This window comes from Rhinopithecus bieti, unplaced genomic scaffold (genome assembly GCF_001698545.2).
Source record: "Rhinopithecus bieti isolate Rb0 unplaced genomic scaffold, ASM169854v2 scaffold_22453, whole genome shotgun sequence".
Taxonomy (NCBI): Eukaryota; Metazoa; Chordata; class Mammalia; order Primates; family Cercopithecidae; genus Rhinopithecus; species Rhinopithecus bieti.
Genome location: NW_016810682.1, coordinates 1069094 through 1084012, shown reverse-complemented (window position 1 = coordinate 1084012; position 14919 = coordinate 1069094). Strand labels below are relative to the sequence as shown.

Here is a 14919-nt window from a genome sequence, read left to right as displayed (position 1 = left end):
CAATGAATGAATATAGCTTCACAAAGCTACATAGAGGGATCTTTGAAGCTAGGTTTTAAATGCTAGTAGCTGATCCTTTAACAAATCCCTATCACCTAGACAGCTTGCAGTTTGGCTGCAATTAAAAGCCAAAATCATCTTGTTTCAACAATAAAGGTGTGCTTGATTTTATTCTGCCTGTAATTTATGCGCATATTATTTCTTTTAGGAAGTCATTATCTTCCCATTGTGATTGATATTAATCATAGCTGACAAGCCCTAAATATCCAAATGGCTTTGTATAAGTTTTTCATTTTTGTCTTGTTTTGGGTTTTATTTTCTTTACGTTGACTTTAATACTGGGTATGTTTTCTGAACAATACGCACTCTAGAGACACTAATTATAGTCTCAAACTCTGCTTTTGACTTTTTCTGTTACCAGGGGCGGGTCTATTTTCCCTGCTGAGGAAACAGTTTCTTCATCTGCAAAATGATAGATTCCCAAACTCTGGTCCCAGGATGGCTATAAAAAAACCATGTTTGAAGTCTTGTTTAAAATTTGGATTTCTGTGCCTCACCCCTAGATTCTGAATCTGTAGTCTAGGGTAAGGTCTAGGAAACTCAGGTGATTCCGGTGTACAGCCATGTTTGACAACAAGTAGAGATAATGTCTACAGTCCTTTCAAATCTAAAATGCAGTGGTTACATGAAATATATATTTCCCTAGATGTCATTTATTAGATTATTTTCTGGAAAGTTTTTTATATCCTGCAAGGAATAATTAAGATTAATACTTTGTAGCGCCTCCAACCCCACATACACACAGCTTTATATAAACTTAGTTTGCTATAACTGGTCAGCTTATGGCTCTGAGTAGTCATCTTGATCCTGATATATGTTGGAAGATGGTTTCCCTTTTTACCAGGTTATCATTTCATAACTTCTATGTTTTCAGTCTTGGATTTAGAGAAGAATTAAATAGTTTTAATATCATGATTTCCATGTAACCATAAAGTGGAATTAAATTACAAATTCTGTCTGGTTGTTAATTTCTGTTTATTTGTTTTTCTTTAATTTACAGAATGCTCTTTTCAGTTGCATTAGCAGAAATGAAAGTAAGTATATTTGTCAATGGTTGTACAAGCAGTCCAAAGATATACTTAGCCATCTGAAGCAATGTGTACAGCAGGATTCCGATAGGCTGTTTCCCATGGTGTATTTAGGTCATTCATGTATTATAACAATTCCCATGTCCTAATTGTAGATCTACAATGCAGAGACTAAAGCTGTATGTGCTAGAGGATGATCACAACCCAATAAATAGGCCCATTTTCAGAAGTTAAGTACACCCATGCTATGTAATGTAGCACTTGCTGAGTGCTGTGTCTCAGTTCATTCAGCAGACATTGATTGAGTACTTGGTCAGTGTGGGGCAGACACATCTGTGGAGGACACGACCTGTACACAAAGAACCCTGGGATATGGTAGGATATGAGATAGTGTCACTGGATAAAATGCTGCAGGAGTTCAGAGAAAGAAGGGATCATATTTTGCAGGGGTACTTAGAGGTGGCTTCATGGAGTTGGTAGCTGATCCGGGCCATGAAGGATGGGTAAGATGTGAACAGCAGAGAATGGGGGAAATGGAGATTGGAGGAAGGGCTTACAGGTGAAGGGAATAGTGAGTGCAGTTAGAGATGGGAAAACACATTTAGGAACAAAGAGTTCGTTAGCTCAGCAGGGAAGTATATTGAAGGATAATAAGAAACATTTGCTGTCTGTACTGTATCTTCTATCCTTTCTGACTGGGGCTTAGTTCAAGATTTTCCAGGTGGTCTCAGGCATATAATCTTATGTCCTCCCACACTGGTGAAAAGGCCAGCTGATTGGAAGAATCAGAAGATAGGCATCTTGTCCTATTCCTATATGTCTATTCTTACATGTCCTCACTATTCTCCACCACCATCACTGAGGTTTATAGTGATAAATGTGGCCATTAATCATTGTTCTTTGGCCAGGCACTGTGGCTCATGCCTATAACCCCGGCACTTTGGGAGGCAGAGATGGGTGGATCCCTTGAGGTCAGGAGTTCGAGACCGGCCTGGCCTATATGGTGAAAACCCATCTCTACTAAAAATATAAAAATTAGCTGGGTGTAGTGGCATGTGCCTGTAATCCCAGCTACTAGAGAGGCTGAGGCAGGAGAATCGCTTGAACCCAAGAGGCGGAGGTTACAGTAAGCCAAGATCACACGACTGCACTCCAGCCTGGGCGACAGAGCGAGACTGTCTCAAAAAAAAAAAAAAAAAAAAAGTGTTCTTTGTGAAGAAAATGAACTCTGGCAATAAACACAATAAGTTTGGTAGCAGTTGCAGGTTTAAAAGAAGTGGTACAGTAGGTATGGAATAGTTTCCTGGTCTGGGAAACTGAGGCTTGTCATACATCAGTTCAGTCCTAGTTCAGTTTCTTCAATTATGACTTTATTATCATCATTATCATTATTTCTGGAAGTCACCTGAACTCCCTACTCATTGGTCTTTGGAATTCACTGGAAACCTGATTCTGGTTCCTCCACATCTATTCCTAATAATTATCAAGAATTTCCTCCCTGCTTTCTCTCTCTCTCTCTCTCCTTTTTTTCTTTTTGAGAAAAGGTTTGGCTGTGTTACTGAGGCTAGAGTGTGGTGGCGAGGTCTTGGCTGACTGCAACCTCCGCCTCCTGGGCTCAAACCATCCTTCCACCTCAACCTCCCTAGTAATTGGAACCACAAGCACATGCTACCGCCTCCAGCTAATTTTTGTATTTTTAGTATAGTTGGAGTTTCAACATTTTGCCCAGGCTGGCCTCAAACTCCTGGACTTCCAAAGTACTGGGATTATAGGTGTGAGCCATAGCACCCGACCCCCCTACTTTCTCTTAACCTCTTCCTGCCATACCTCTACCTCTCCCTTCAGCCTCCCACAGACTCCCTTAGATTCCTGTGAGGGGTTCTTGTTCTTGTCCATTACAGATCCCACATCTGCACCCCCAGGTACTCATCTAGGTCTCCCAGAATACCTTCAATGGCAGCCCATTAATTTTTTTAATACATAAATCCAGAGTAATATTTATTTCAAATGAGTTTTCTTTTCAGTGTTGAAGCAGGTCATATCAATTGTGAGATGAAGTCTATCTCAATTTAGGCATACTCTTACAGATAGATGTTCAAACTGTATAGAACTTTCGGGATTTTGTTTCAAGATATGCAGTTATATAAATGTCAGATTTACTGAATGATCCTTTCATCACTTAGTTTTTACTGGCCCTATTTTATAAATGTGAGGGATTTGGGGTTTTGTTTTATTTTGGTTTGGTTTGGTTTTGCTTTGCTTTGTGTTTATAAACCTCTACAAATCTAACACAGAAAGACACTGCTTCACTGGTTTTCAACATGGGCACTCTTGGCATTTTGAGAGACAGTGTTTGTTGTTTGAGACTGTCCTATGCGTTACAAGACGTTTAGCAGCCCTAACCCCCATGTACTAAATGCCTGTCATAGTCCAACTCCTTGTGGGGTGTGGTACTGCTCCTGTAGAGAACCACTGGACTACAGACTGTAAGTTGATGAATAATGACTTTCTTATACTAGTGAGCACTTGAATGTCCCCATGATTAAACATATAGAAGTGCCGATTTTAAGTGTTCATCTTCTGTGGCATGGTTTTATTTCTCAAATTTAGAAAGACGTATTGTTCCATCATTATGAGGTTGATTTAATGTTAAGAAAAAGCTGTTTTCATTTCAGTGCCTTCTCTTTTTTTCTCCATAGTGGGCTCGGTTTGTTGCAGTTATGCAGGTCATCACACAAACTGCCGAGAATACTGTCAAGCCATTTTTCGAACAGACTCTTCTCCTGGTCCATCTCAGATCAAAGCAGTGGAAAATTATTGTGCCTCTATTAGTCCACAATTAATACATTGTGTGAACAATTATACTCAATCTTATCCAATGAGGAACCCAACAGATAGTAAGTAAAAGGGACATATTCTTCTCATTTCAATCTTTGGTAAAAGAGTGTACAAAGAAGTGATACGTTCTTGTAGATATCTGCAGTCTGGGTCGTTTGAGAAATATCAGACTTCCTTTGGTATTTAGATTTGGCAGATTGAAGAATATTGTCACAGCCAAAAGGGGCCAAGAAAGTTGAGACTGTAGAGGGTATGAGGAAACAGGAATTCTCAATTCTGAGGGTGGGAGAGTTCACTGATACGGATTTTTTGGAGAGAAGTTAGGTAATGACCATGAGTATTTCAAATTATTATAAGCTTTTGATCTAGCAGTTCCATTTCTCAGAATTTATCTCACAAGAAAACTTACACAAATTTGCAAAAAAATATATATATGCATATAAATGACGTTCACTACAATGCTGGTATAATAGAGAAAAATTACAAACAACCCAAACATCAATCAATACAGTATTGATTAAAATTGATTAAATAAATTATGGCATACCTATAGAATAATAAAAACTTGGCAACCAACAAAAAAAGGACTTCTTACATAGAAAGAAGTCCAAGGCTGAGTGTGGTGGCTCACGCCTGTAATCCCAACACTTTGGGAGGCCAAGACAGGCAGATCGTTTTGAGCTCAGGAGTTTGAGACCAGCCTGGGCAACATGGTGAAACTCTGTCTCTACAGAAAATACAAAAATTAGCCAGGTTCACACACTTGTGATCCCAGCTACTTGGGAGGCTGAGGCTGGAGTATCGCATGAATCTGGGAGGCTGAGGTTGCAGTGAGCCAAGATCCCGCCACTGCACTCCAGTCTGGATGACAGAGAGAGACCCCTCTAAAACAAAACAAAAAGGCCAGGCACGGTGGCTCACGCCTGTAATCCCAGCACTTTGGGAGGCTGAGGTGGGCAGATCACCTGAGGTCAGGAGTTCGAGCACAACCTGACCAATGTGGTGAAACCTGTCTCTACTAAAAATACAAAAATCAGCCAGGTGTGGTGGCACGTGCCTGTAATCCCAGCTACTCGGGAGGCTGAGGCAGGAGAAGTGATTGAACCTTGGAGGTGGAGGTTGCATTGAGCCAAGATTCCACCACAGCACTCCAGCCTGAGCAACAGAGTGAGACTCCGTCAGGAAAGAAGGGAGGAAGGGAGGGAGGGAGGGAGGCCGGCCCGAGTTGGCCAGCATAGTGGCTCACACCTGTAACCTCAGCACTGTGGGAGGCCTGGATGGGAAGATTGCCTGAGGCCAAGCATTCAAGAGCAGCCTGGGCAACATAGTGAGACCCTATGTCTCCAAAAAATTAAAAAATTAACTGGGCATGGTGGCACATAGCTGTAGTCCTAGCTACTTGAGAGGTAGAGGCAGGAAGATGGCTTGAGCCCAGGAGGTCAAGGCTGCGGTGAATTATTACTGTGCCACTGCACTCCAGCCTGGGTGACAGAGCAAGACCCTGTCTCTAAAAAATAGTGAAGTCCAAGATGTATTAAGCAAAAAAAAAAAAAGTTCTGTGATTTAAATCACAGAACTAAAATATAGTGTGATACATTTTAGTTTATACCTAATTGTTTCACTTTATATATTTTCCATAGTGTTTGAATTTTGCCAATGAGCAATTATTACTTTTGTAATTAAAAGTCATAAAATGAGAAGACAGCCTGATATCTTTTAAAATCAGGGCCTCCTGATGAAACTGCACCTGATATGGCTCTTCAGAGTCTCAGCTTTGTACATCCTGGAATCCATTTTCTTCACCTAGAGGTGATCAGATTTATAAAAACAGATTGACTAAACTGACCAAAGGCTGATGTATAAGATGTCAATGTTTTGATTTACACTGGGATATTGAAAGAGACTCTGTGGCTTACGTCTGTAATCTCAGTGCTTTGTGATGCTGAGGCAGGAGAATCACTTGAGCCAAGAGTTTGAGACCAGCCTAGGTCACAAAGCGAGAATCCAGCTCTACAAAAAAAAATAGTAATAATTAGCTGGGTGTGGTGGCACACCCAGCTCCTCAGGAGGCTGAAGCTGTAGGATTGCTTGAGCCCAGGAGTTCAAGGTTGCAGTGAGCCATCATCGCATCACTGCACTCCAGCCAGGGCAACAAAGCAAGACCCTGCCTCAGGGTGGGAAAAAAAAAAGACGAAAAGAAAGAAAGACTTATTTTTTGTAACTCAAAAGCAGTACTGTGTGCCTTGCTTGGCCACCATCTAAATCAGAACTCTAATGGCTTTTGACATCCTGTGGTGTAGCCGTGTGGTCAAAATCAGAGGATGAAGCATTGCCCCAATAACCTTCATTTGTTTTAAAGGCAGATCTGTGCTCACTGACATTTAGCCTATACAGAGGTACTGCTGGAGCTAAGGAGATGGCAGCTCAATAAAAAAGTCGAAAGAAGTTTTAAGGATAGAACAACCATCTCCGTCTTTGCCAATACAGAGGAATCTGGAAAAGAAGGCGCCAAACAGATATGCACAGATTTCTTCCAAAGTCAAAGAAAACTACTTCACAGAAGCCCTTCTGAATTCTGTAGTATGGTTGAAAGTGTTTTTTTATTTCCGATTCTTTGAGAAAATTAAAGGCAGAGCCAAACTGATACCTTGTCAGAGTTCGCTACTGTGTTATTTATGTTACAACAGTAGCATAAGATACATAAAAGCTTTATGTGGTCCTGGAATGTGATGAAATATTGTGTCCGGAATTGGTTCCTTCCGGTGGCTTCTTGGTCTCACTGACTTCAAGAGTGAAGCTACAGACCTTTGCAGTGAGTGTTACAGCTCTGAAAGGTGGCGTCTAGAGTTGCTTGTTCCTCCCAGTGGGTTTGTGGTCTCGCTGACTTCAGGAGTGAAGCTGCAGACCTTCGCAGTGAGTGTTATGGCTCATAAAGGTAGTGCAGACCCAAAGAATGAGCAGCAGCAAGGTTTATTGTGAAGAGTGAGAGAACAAAGATTCCACACCATAGAAGGGAACCCAAGCAGGTTGCTGCTGCTGGCTCAGGTGGCCAGCTTTTATTTCCTTATTTGGCCCCGCCAGGTCCTGCTGCTTGGTCCATTTTACAGAGTGCTGATTGGTGCGTTTACAAACCTTTAGCTAGACAGAAAAGTTCTCCAAGTCCCTACCCAACCCAGAAGCCCAGCTGGCTTCACCTCTCAATATGGTGTTTGTGTTTGCTGCTATAAAAATTAATCATTTCTCTCATGGCAAGAACACAATCCCTTTTAGGTAATTGTTTCTAGCAGGAAATAATTCCAGCTTGATCTATAATACCTTTTCTAGGAATGTCAAATACCTCTCCTGTGAGAACTTCTTAGGTGTAGGATAGCCTTTCATTTTTGTAAGGATGGTGCTAAAGATCCCATGACTGGGGACAGTGGTGAATTCTGGTAATAGATACCTTGTCCACCTTTAGCTCCTCACCTTTTTGCTACACTGCAAAGTAATAGAGAGAGAATTTGGTAGGGCCTGTATTCTGCAAATACTGACATATAACTAAGAGTAGTAGTAATGGCTTCCACTATACTGCCATGTTCTGTGCTAAGCAGAGCATGACCAAAAAAAAAAAAAAAAAAAAAAACCACGCACACGTATGTTTGTTGCAGCACTACAACAGTAGCAAAGTAGTATCTTTGCTACTTTGCAGCACAGTAGCAAAGACTTGGAACCAACCCAAATGCCCATCAGTGATAGACTGAATAAAGAAAATGTGGCACATATACACCATGGAATACTATGCAGCCATAAAAAAGGATGAGTTCATGTCCTTTGCAGGGACATGGATGAAGCTGGAAACTATCATTCTCAGCAAACTAACACAAGAACGGAAAACCAAATACTGCATGTTCTCACTCATAAGTGGGAGTTGAACTATGAGAACACATGGACACAGGAAGGGGAACATCACATACCAGGGCCTGTCAGGGAGTGGGGGGCTAGGGGAGGGATAGCATTAGGAGAAATACCTAATGTAGATGATGGGTTGATGGGTTCAGCAAACCACCATGGCACCTGTATACCTATGTAACATATCTGCACGTTCTGCACATGTATCCCAGAACTTAAAGTATAATAAAAACAAACAAACAGCTAATTAAGCCACTTATATTCTGAAAATGTAGGTTTATATTGCTGTGACAGAGCTGAAGACCACGCTTGCCAAAATGCCTGCAAGAGAATTCTGATGTCCAAGAAAACGGAAATGGAGATTGTTGATGGTCTCATCGAGGGTTGTAAGACCCAGCCCTTGCCTCAAGATCCTCTTTGGCAGTGTTTTCTTGAAAGCTCACAATCTGTTCACCCTGGAGTCACTGTACACCCTCCTCCCTCTACGGGCCTTGATGGGGCTAAATTGCATTGTTGTTCTAAAGCAAACACTTCAACATGTAGGTTAGTATTTCATTTTCCTTTACTAAAATCAGTAGAAAATGGCATTTTAATTAATGATTTTAAGCCTAGCAAACGTGTTATATTCTTACATGGTATAGGCTTAGCATTTAGAAAATATAAAATATTCTTTCATCCAACAAATGTGTATTGAGCATTGTGTACCATATACAAAACATTGTTCTGTATATTGAGTGCTTTTAGCACAGCATTTTGGGGTGTGGAGGATTAGCATTGTCAGGGTAATAAATATTTAAGATGATGCAGTAGATGAATTCTATCCTTATAGAGATCATTAAGTAAACTTACAGTTTAGAAGATGTTTTGATCTGACATCTAAGGGACATTCTCTTTATTAAATTATGAAACTTCGAACTTTTTATTATATTGGTGGATAACCTGGGTTAACACTTATAACCAGAGTTAGGTGGTAGCATATGGCATTCATCTGGGTGATACACTTGGGATGAAAAATTAACAATACAAATATAGGATGTAGGAATTGCAGTCTAGAGCCAAAAACAAATGAAGATAACTAAGATCATGGTAGAACACAAGTACAATAGAAATGTGCTTTATTAGAGATATTTGGGGTAAAAAGGGACCCCATGTTACTAGGATATCCTGAAATGAATATAAAATACCAGGAGTAAAACAGTCTTTCCTGTGGTTTCTAAATTGGATGGACTTTTAGCAAAAAATTTGCCTGGAATAGCTCATCAAACTTTAGTAGCTGTCAATCAAACTTTGGCAACTTTTTTTAAAGACATGAAGGTCAGGCGCAGTGGCTCGTGCCTGTAATCCCAACACTCCAGGAGGCCAAGGCAGGAGATCACCTGAGGTCAGGAGTTTGAGACCAGCCTGGCCAATATGGTGAAACCCTGTCTCTACTAAAAAATTACAAAAATTAGCGGGACGTGGTGGCACGTGCCTGTAATTCCAGCTGCTTGAGAGGCTGAGGCAGGAGAATCACTTGAACCTGGGAGGCAGAGGTTGCAGTGAGCTGAGATTGCGCCACTGCACTCCGGCCTGGGCGACGCAGTGAGACTCCATCTCAAAATTAATTAATTAATTAATTAAAGACAGGAAAAAGAGCGAGACTCTGTCTCCAAATAAATAAAGACATGAAAAACCTGAAAATTATCCAAAGAAAATTAACAAAAAGGCTTAAAGGGAAATTAAATTAGGCTTGTAATTAAGGAAATTGGGTTGCTTATAGAAGTTAATAAATATATTTATGGGAGGGATGCTGAGTGTTTCTTTGAATGCCCACAAAAAAGTTTATACCTACATAGAGTCACTAGAGATTGGAATGGCTGTGTTGTCCCAAGAGAGCTTCAGTAAGGAAGGCTTTTCCCTGTCTCTAAACTTGATACAGGGTTTTATGGTTTGCTGAAGGCTTTCATTTTCATCAGATTTCATCTTCATAAAACCTTAGGAGATAATTGGAGAAATTTATGTAATTTTTCTTTTACACTTAAGAAACTAACAATGAGATGTTAAATAACCTGTCCAAGGCACATACAGATTGACCACCCTTAATCCAAAAATCTGAAAACCAAAATGCTCCAAAATCTGAAACTTTTTGAGTGCTGACATGACACCACAAGTGGAAAATTCCACACCTGACCTCATGTGATAGGTCGCAGTCAAAATGCAGTCAAAACTTTATATCATACACAAAATTATTTAAAATATTGTATAAAATTACTTTCAGGCTGTGTGTATAAGGTATATATGAACATAAATTAATGTCGTCTTTAGACTTGGGTCATAGCCCCAAAATATCTCATTAGGTATATACAAGTATTCTAAAATAAAAAAAAAAAAAATCCAAAATTTGGGTCCCAAGCATTTCAGATGAGGGATACCTAACCTATAGAAAGTTAAGGACTAGCCAGTTGTAGTGACTCATGCCTGTAATTCCAGGGTGAGGCAGGTGGTTCACCTGAGGTCAAGAGTTCCAGACCAGCCTGGTCAACATGGCAAAACCCCATCTCTACTAAAAATACACGCACACACACACACACACACACACACACACATTAGCCAGGTGTGGTGACAGATGCCTATAATCCCAGCTACTTGGGAGGCTGAGGCACTAGAGTCACTTGAACCCAGGAGGCAGAGGCTACAGTCAGCCGAGATCACGCCACTGCACTGCAGACTGGGTGACAGAGTGAGACTCTGTCTCCATAAACAAAACAAAAAAGAAAGAAAGCAAGTTAAGGACTAGAAAAAGGAAAGTTTCCAGATCAAGGTACCTGATGTAACTTGATTGCAGCTTCCTTATTCCCATAATGTGTAAGCCTCCCTGATAGCGGGGACCTTGTCTGTTTTATTCACCGTTGTATTTCCAGTGCTTTGAACAGGCCCTCACACAAGATAGACACTCAATAAACATTGGTGAGGTGAATGAACAAATGTAAAAGTAAAGATATCTTCATCATAGGGGTAAATATGACAGTCAAATAAAATATAAGGTGAATGAATTTTTACTTACAGTTTTATATATTTCAATAATATGAAAATTATATTGTAAACATGTATTTCATACATAAAATGAATGAATATCATATGTGAGAGCACTTTAGAAATGGTACGAATGTTTTAGCTGTATACACATACTTAAGTTGCTTTGTAATCATTGAGTACTAAAAATAAGAATATCGTGTATTAATTACAATAGTATATAGAGGCTTTGGAATATCTTAGGGAATATAAATGGCTTTTGTATAGTTTTTCAGGAAGAAACTAATGTACCCTAAGTCTATCATGCTTCTTAAAAGAAATGAGAGGACCATGTCCTAGTTTTACCTTCTGTGACTGAACATAAATATAAGGGAATATATCTTTGTGGAGGCAAAACCATGTGCTTTAAGTAAAAGTAAAAAGAAATCAGAAAGATATAGGGGGAAATAATTGTGCCGGGAATTAAGGATGCACAAATATTGTAATTGAACATTAAATTTGGCACTGAGATTTCTAGCAACCTTGAAAGAAGCCTGTTTTCCATGGAAAACAATCACTTTTTCTGGCTCTAGTTTCTAGGAAATAAGTCATTTGGTTTTTTTACTTTTTTTCTCACATATATTCCAAAGTATATAGTTCATAGAGTTTTAGTTTTATGCAAATCAAATATTTACTTGGTTGGCTCATGTCTGCTTCTGCATTTGTGCTCTTGTTTCAGGGAACTCTGCACTAAACTTTACAGCATGAGCTGGGGCAATACACAGAGTTGGCAAGAGTTTGATCGCTTTTGTGAATATAATCCAGTGGAAGTGTCCATGCTGACCTGTTTAGCAGATGTCCGGGAACCTTGCCAGTTGGGCTGTAGAAACCTTACTTACTGTACTAATTTTAACAACAGGTAGGACAAATTATTATACATGGAATAGAAATATTTTATCACTAATTATAAATAAGTGAAATACCACTTTATTCTGATTTTGTTCCTGTTGGGTTAAAAGAAAGTCATATTTCTTTATGATTTCATCTTTAAATGCAATATTCCATCTGGTAAGTCACCTCTGGGAAAGGAAACACTATTACAAAGTCCCTTCTAATCTACAGATACCTCAAGCTTCTGGAATTCAAAGAATCTCTTCTGCTGTCAGTCCCCTCTCCCTTCTACTGTACCACCAGTGGAAGTAATTCATTGTAGAATAAATTATTGTGAACGATTTGGTCATCCAAATGTTCACTTTTAAACAATTTACTTTAAAGGACCTTGAGAATGGTTGAGGTTCCTTCTCTGTGAGTCCCCTGTTTCATACAAAAATATTTCTTTACAAAAGCAATTCAAATAGATGTTTTCCTGGGGTATCAAGTATCATTAGAAAAATAAGGGGGCAAGAACTGAACCTTGGAGCATATCAACAGTTAATGGTTGAAGAAACCGAAGAAAACAGAAAAGGGCACTGGAAGCACAAAATGAGAGAACTCCATATAGAAACGAGAGAGAGTTACTAAAGAAGTGGTGGCTGGTTTTATAAGTTACAACCCAGAAATAAAGAGGGCAAAAGGGAAGAGAATCATTCAGTTGGGCCAGAAGGAAGTTCTAGATATTTTTGTCAGATGGTGTTTACTTCAAGCTAACACACATCTTGTCTTTTTTAAAATACTCAGAGTGTTACTTAGAGTGAGAAAATTAAGATAGCTTTAAAACTGGTGATAGAGTATTAGCCAGTAAATACCTGATTTAGAGATTGAGTACATCTGAAATGTTTGATAGTTAAACTTTGGCACATAGTTCTGGTCTGGTTTCTAGTAATGGTGGAGTAGCTTGTATGAGAATAACAGCCCTACCAATACCAATTATGAAATATAAAAGAACAGTTGTTTTGAAGGTATTGGAGACTGATCAAAAGCAGGAGGGTCTACATCTTTTTTTTTTTTTGAAACAGAGTCTCACTCTGTCACCCAGGCATGATCACCCAGTGGCGTGATCTTGGCTCACTGCAACCTCTACCTCTGGGTTCAAGCAATTAATTCCCTTGCCTCAGCCTCCCAAGTACCTGGGATTACATGCACCTGCCACCATGCCCAGCTACTTTTNAGCTAACACACATCTTGTCTTTTTTAAAATACTCAGAGTGTTACTTAGAGTGAGAAAATTAAGATAGCTTTAAAACTGGTGATAGAGTATTAGCCAGTAAATACCTGATTTAGAGATTGAGTACATCTGAAATGTTTGATAGTTAAACTTTGGCACATAGTTCTGGTCTGGTTTCTAGTAATGGTGGAGTAGCTTGTATGAGAATAACAGCCCTACCAATACCAATTATGAAATATAAAAGAACAGTTGTTTTGAAGGTATTGGAGACTGATCAAAAGCAGGAGGGTCTACATCTTTTTTTTTTTTTGAAACAGAGTCTCACTCTGTCACCCAGGCATGATCACCCAGTGGCGTGATCTTGGCTCACTGCAACCTCTACCTCTGGGTTCAAGCAATTAATTCCCTTGCCTCAGCCTCCCAAGTACCTGGGATTACATGCACCTGCCACCATGCCCAGCTACTTTTTTTTTTTTTTTTTTTTTTTTTTTTTTGTATTTTTAGTAGAGATGGGGCTTCACCATGTTGGCTAGGCTGGTTTCGAACCCCTGACCTCAAGCAATCTGCCCGCCTTGGCCTCCCAAAGTGCTAGGATTACAGGCGTGAGCCACCACGAGCAGCCAACATCTCTTGAAAGATAGAAACCACACTGAGCAAAAGCCACATTTGTCCTTTTCTTCCTCATAGGCACTTTCAGTTTCCTTTCATGGGAAGTAGAGTTCAAGCAGAAAGCAGCAGTCTTGGCCTAAGGAGTGAGATATCAGAGTTTGGTCCTGCCAGAGAGGCTAGATATTGAAGGGAAAAAATCCCACAAGGGAGGGAACCACAAAAAGAAATGTCCCAAAATCCATGAACAGACTCCCTTTAAGTCCTTGGCTGACTCCTAAATTGTACTTTTGCAGGATGAGACTACAAGGAACCCAGGGGAAGGTGAACATAGATTATAGCAGTTAGCATTTGCTGGGCAGACGATTTAGAATTCAGATCATGCCAAGTTAGAAGGGCCTAGTAAACCCTATAAGGGCCAAACATTGGGAGTACATACAACATCCAAGAGCTAAAGGTAAAGCTGAAAAACCTTAACAAAACCTGAAACTGCCTCCAGAAGGAGGTATTTGTCAGTAATTTAACTGCCTGCTGGTGTGAAAACAACATTCCTCCAAAGAAGGTAACAAAATCCTAAATCCCACAAAGTATCATGCATAATGTCCATTATACAATCAAAAATTACTAGAAATGAGAAAAATAGGAAATATGACCCATAGTTAAGAGAAAAAACAATCATACCCATTGGTGACCCAACTATTGGAATTAGCAGATAAAGAATCTAATTATGATAAATATGTTGAAAGATCTACAGGTAAAGATAGATATAGGTGAGAGATGGAAGCGCTAAAAAAAACCACATGAAAACTCTAAAACTGAGAAATGCAATATCTAAAATAAATTTATTGTGGGGAATGGAAAATAGACACAGCAGAAGAAAAAGGTCAGTGACCTCAGAGATCGCTCAATAGAAATTATCTAAACCAAAGCACAGAGAGAATAAGTGATATAACATCTGTGGTAGTAACCCAGAAGGAAAGGAAAGAAAGGAGCAGAAAAATATTTGATTAAACCTTGGCTGAAAGTTTTCCAAATATGATTAAATACATTAACCCACTTTTTGGGAAACCTTAGTAAACCCCAAGCCAGATAAATACGAAGAGAGACACACCTAGCACATCATAGTCAAACTGTTGAAAACCAGAGGCAAAGAGAAATAGTTAAAGCAACCAAAGGGAGAAAAAAAGACACTTTACATATGGTGGAATAACAATAAAAATGACAAGTGACTTCCTTTCAGAAACAATGGAGAACCAAAGACCATCAAGTAGTATCCCAAATAGTATCCTTAAAGTACTTAGGAAAAAAAAAAAAAATCTTATATTTAGTGAAAATATTCTTCAAAAATAAAGGTATTTCTAGATATTACCAAAAAACAAACCAAAAAAAAAAAAAAAAAAAAAA

At 39.3% G+C, this 14919-nt stretch overlaps 1 protein-coding gene across 2 annotated transcripts in view; it reads left to right on the top strand.

The window, feature by feature from the left end:
• RECK (reversion inducing cysteine rich protein with kazal motifs) overlaps positions 1-14919 on the top strand; it is an 88500-nt gene that overhangs the window by 43078 nt on the left and 30503 nt on the right. The window contains exons 7-10 of one of the 2 annotated variants that reach the window (XM_017892651.1): positions 1061-1094; positions 3788-3985; positions 8090-8357; positions 11545-11724. In XM_017892651.1, coding sequence (XP_017748140.1) covers positions 1061-1094; positions 3788-3985; positions 8090-8357; positions 11545-11724 — 680 coding nt within the window. Of the gene's footprint in view, positions 1-1060; positions 1095-3787; positions 3986-6285; positions 6662-8089; positions 8358-11544; positions 11725-14919 lie in introns of those variants that run through there. The other variant, XM_017892650.1, reaches the window with a different exon arrangement.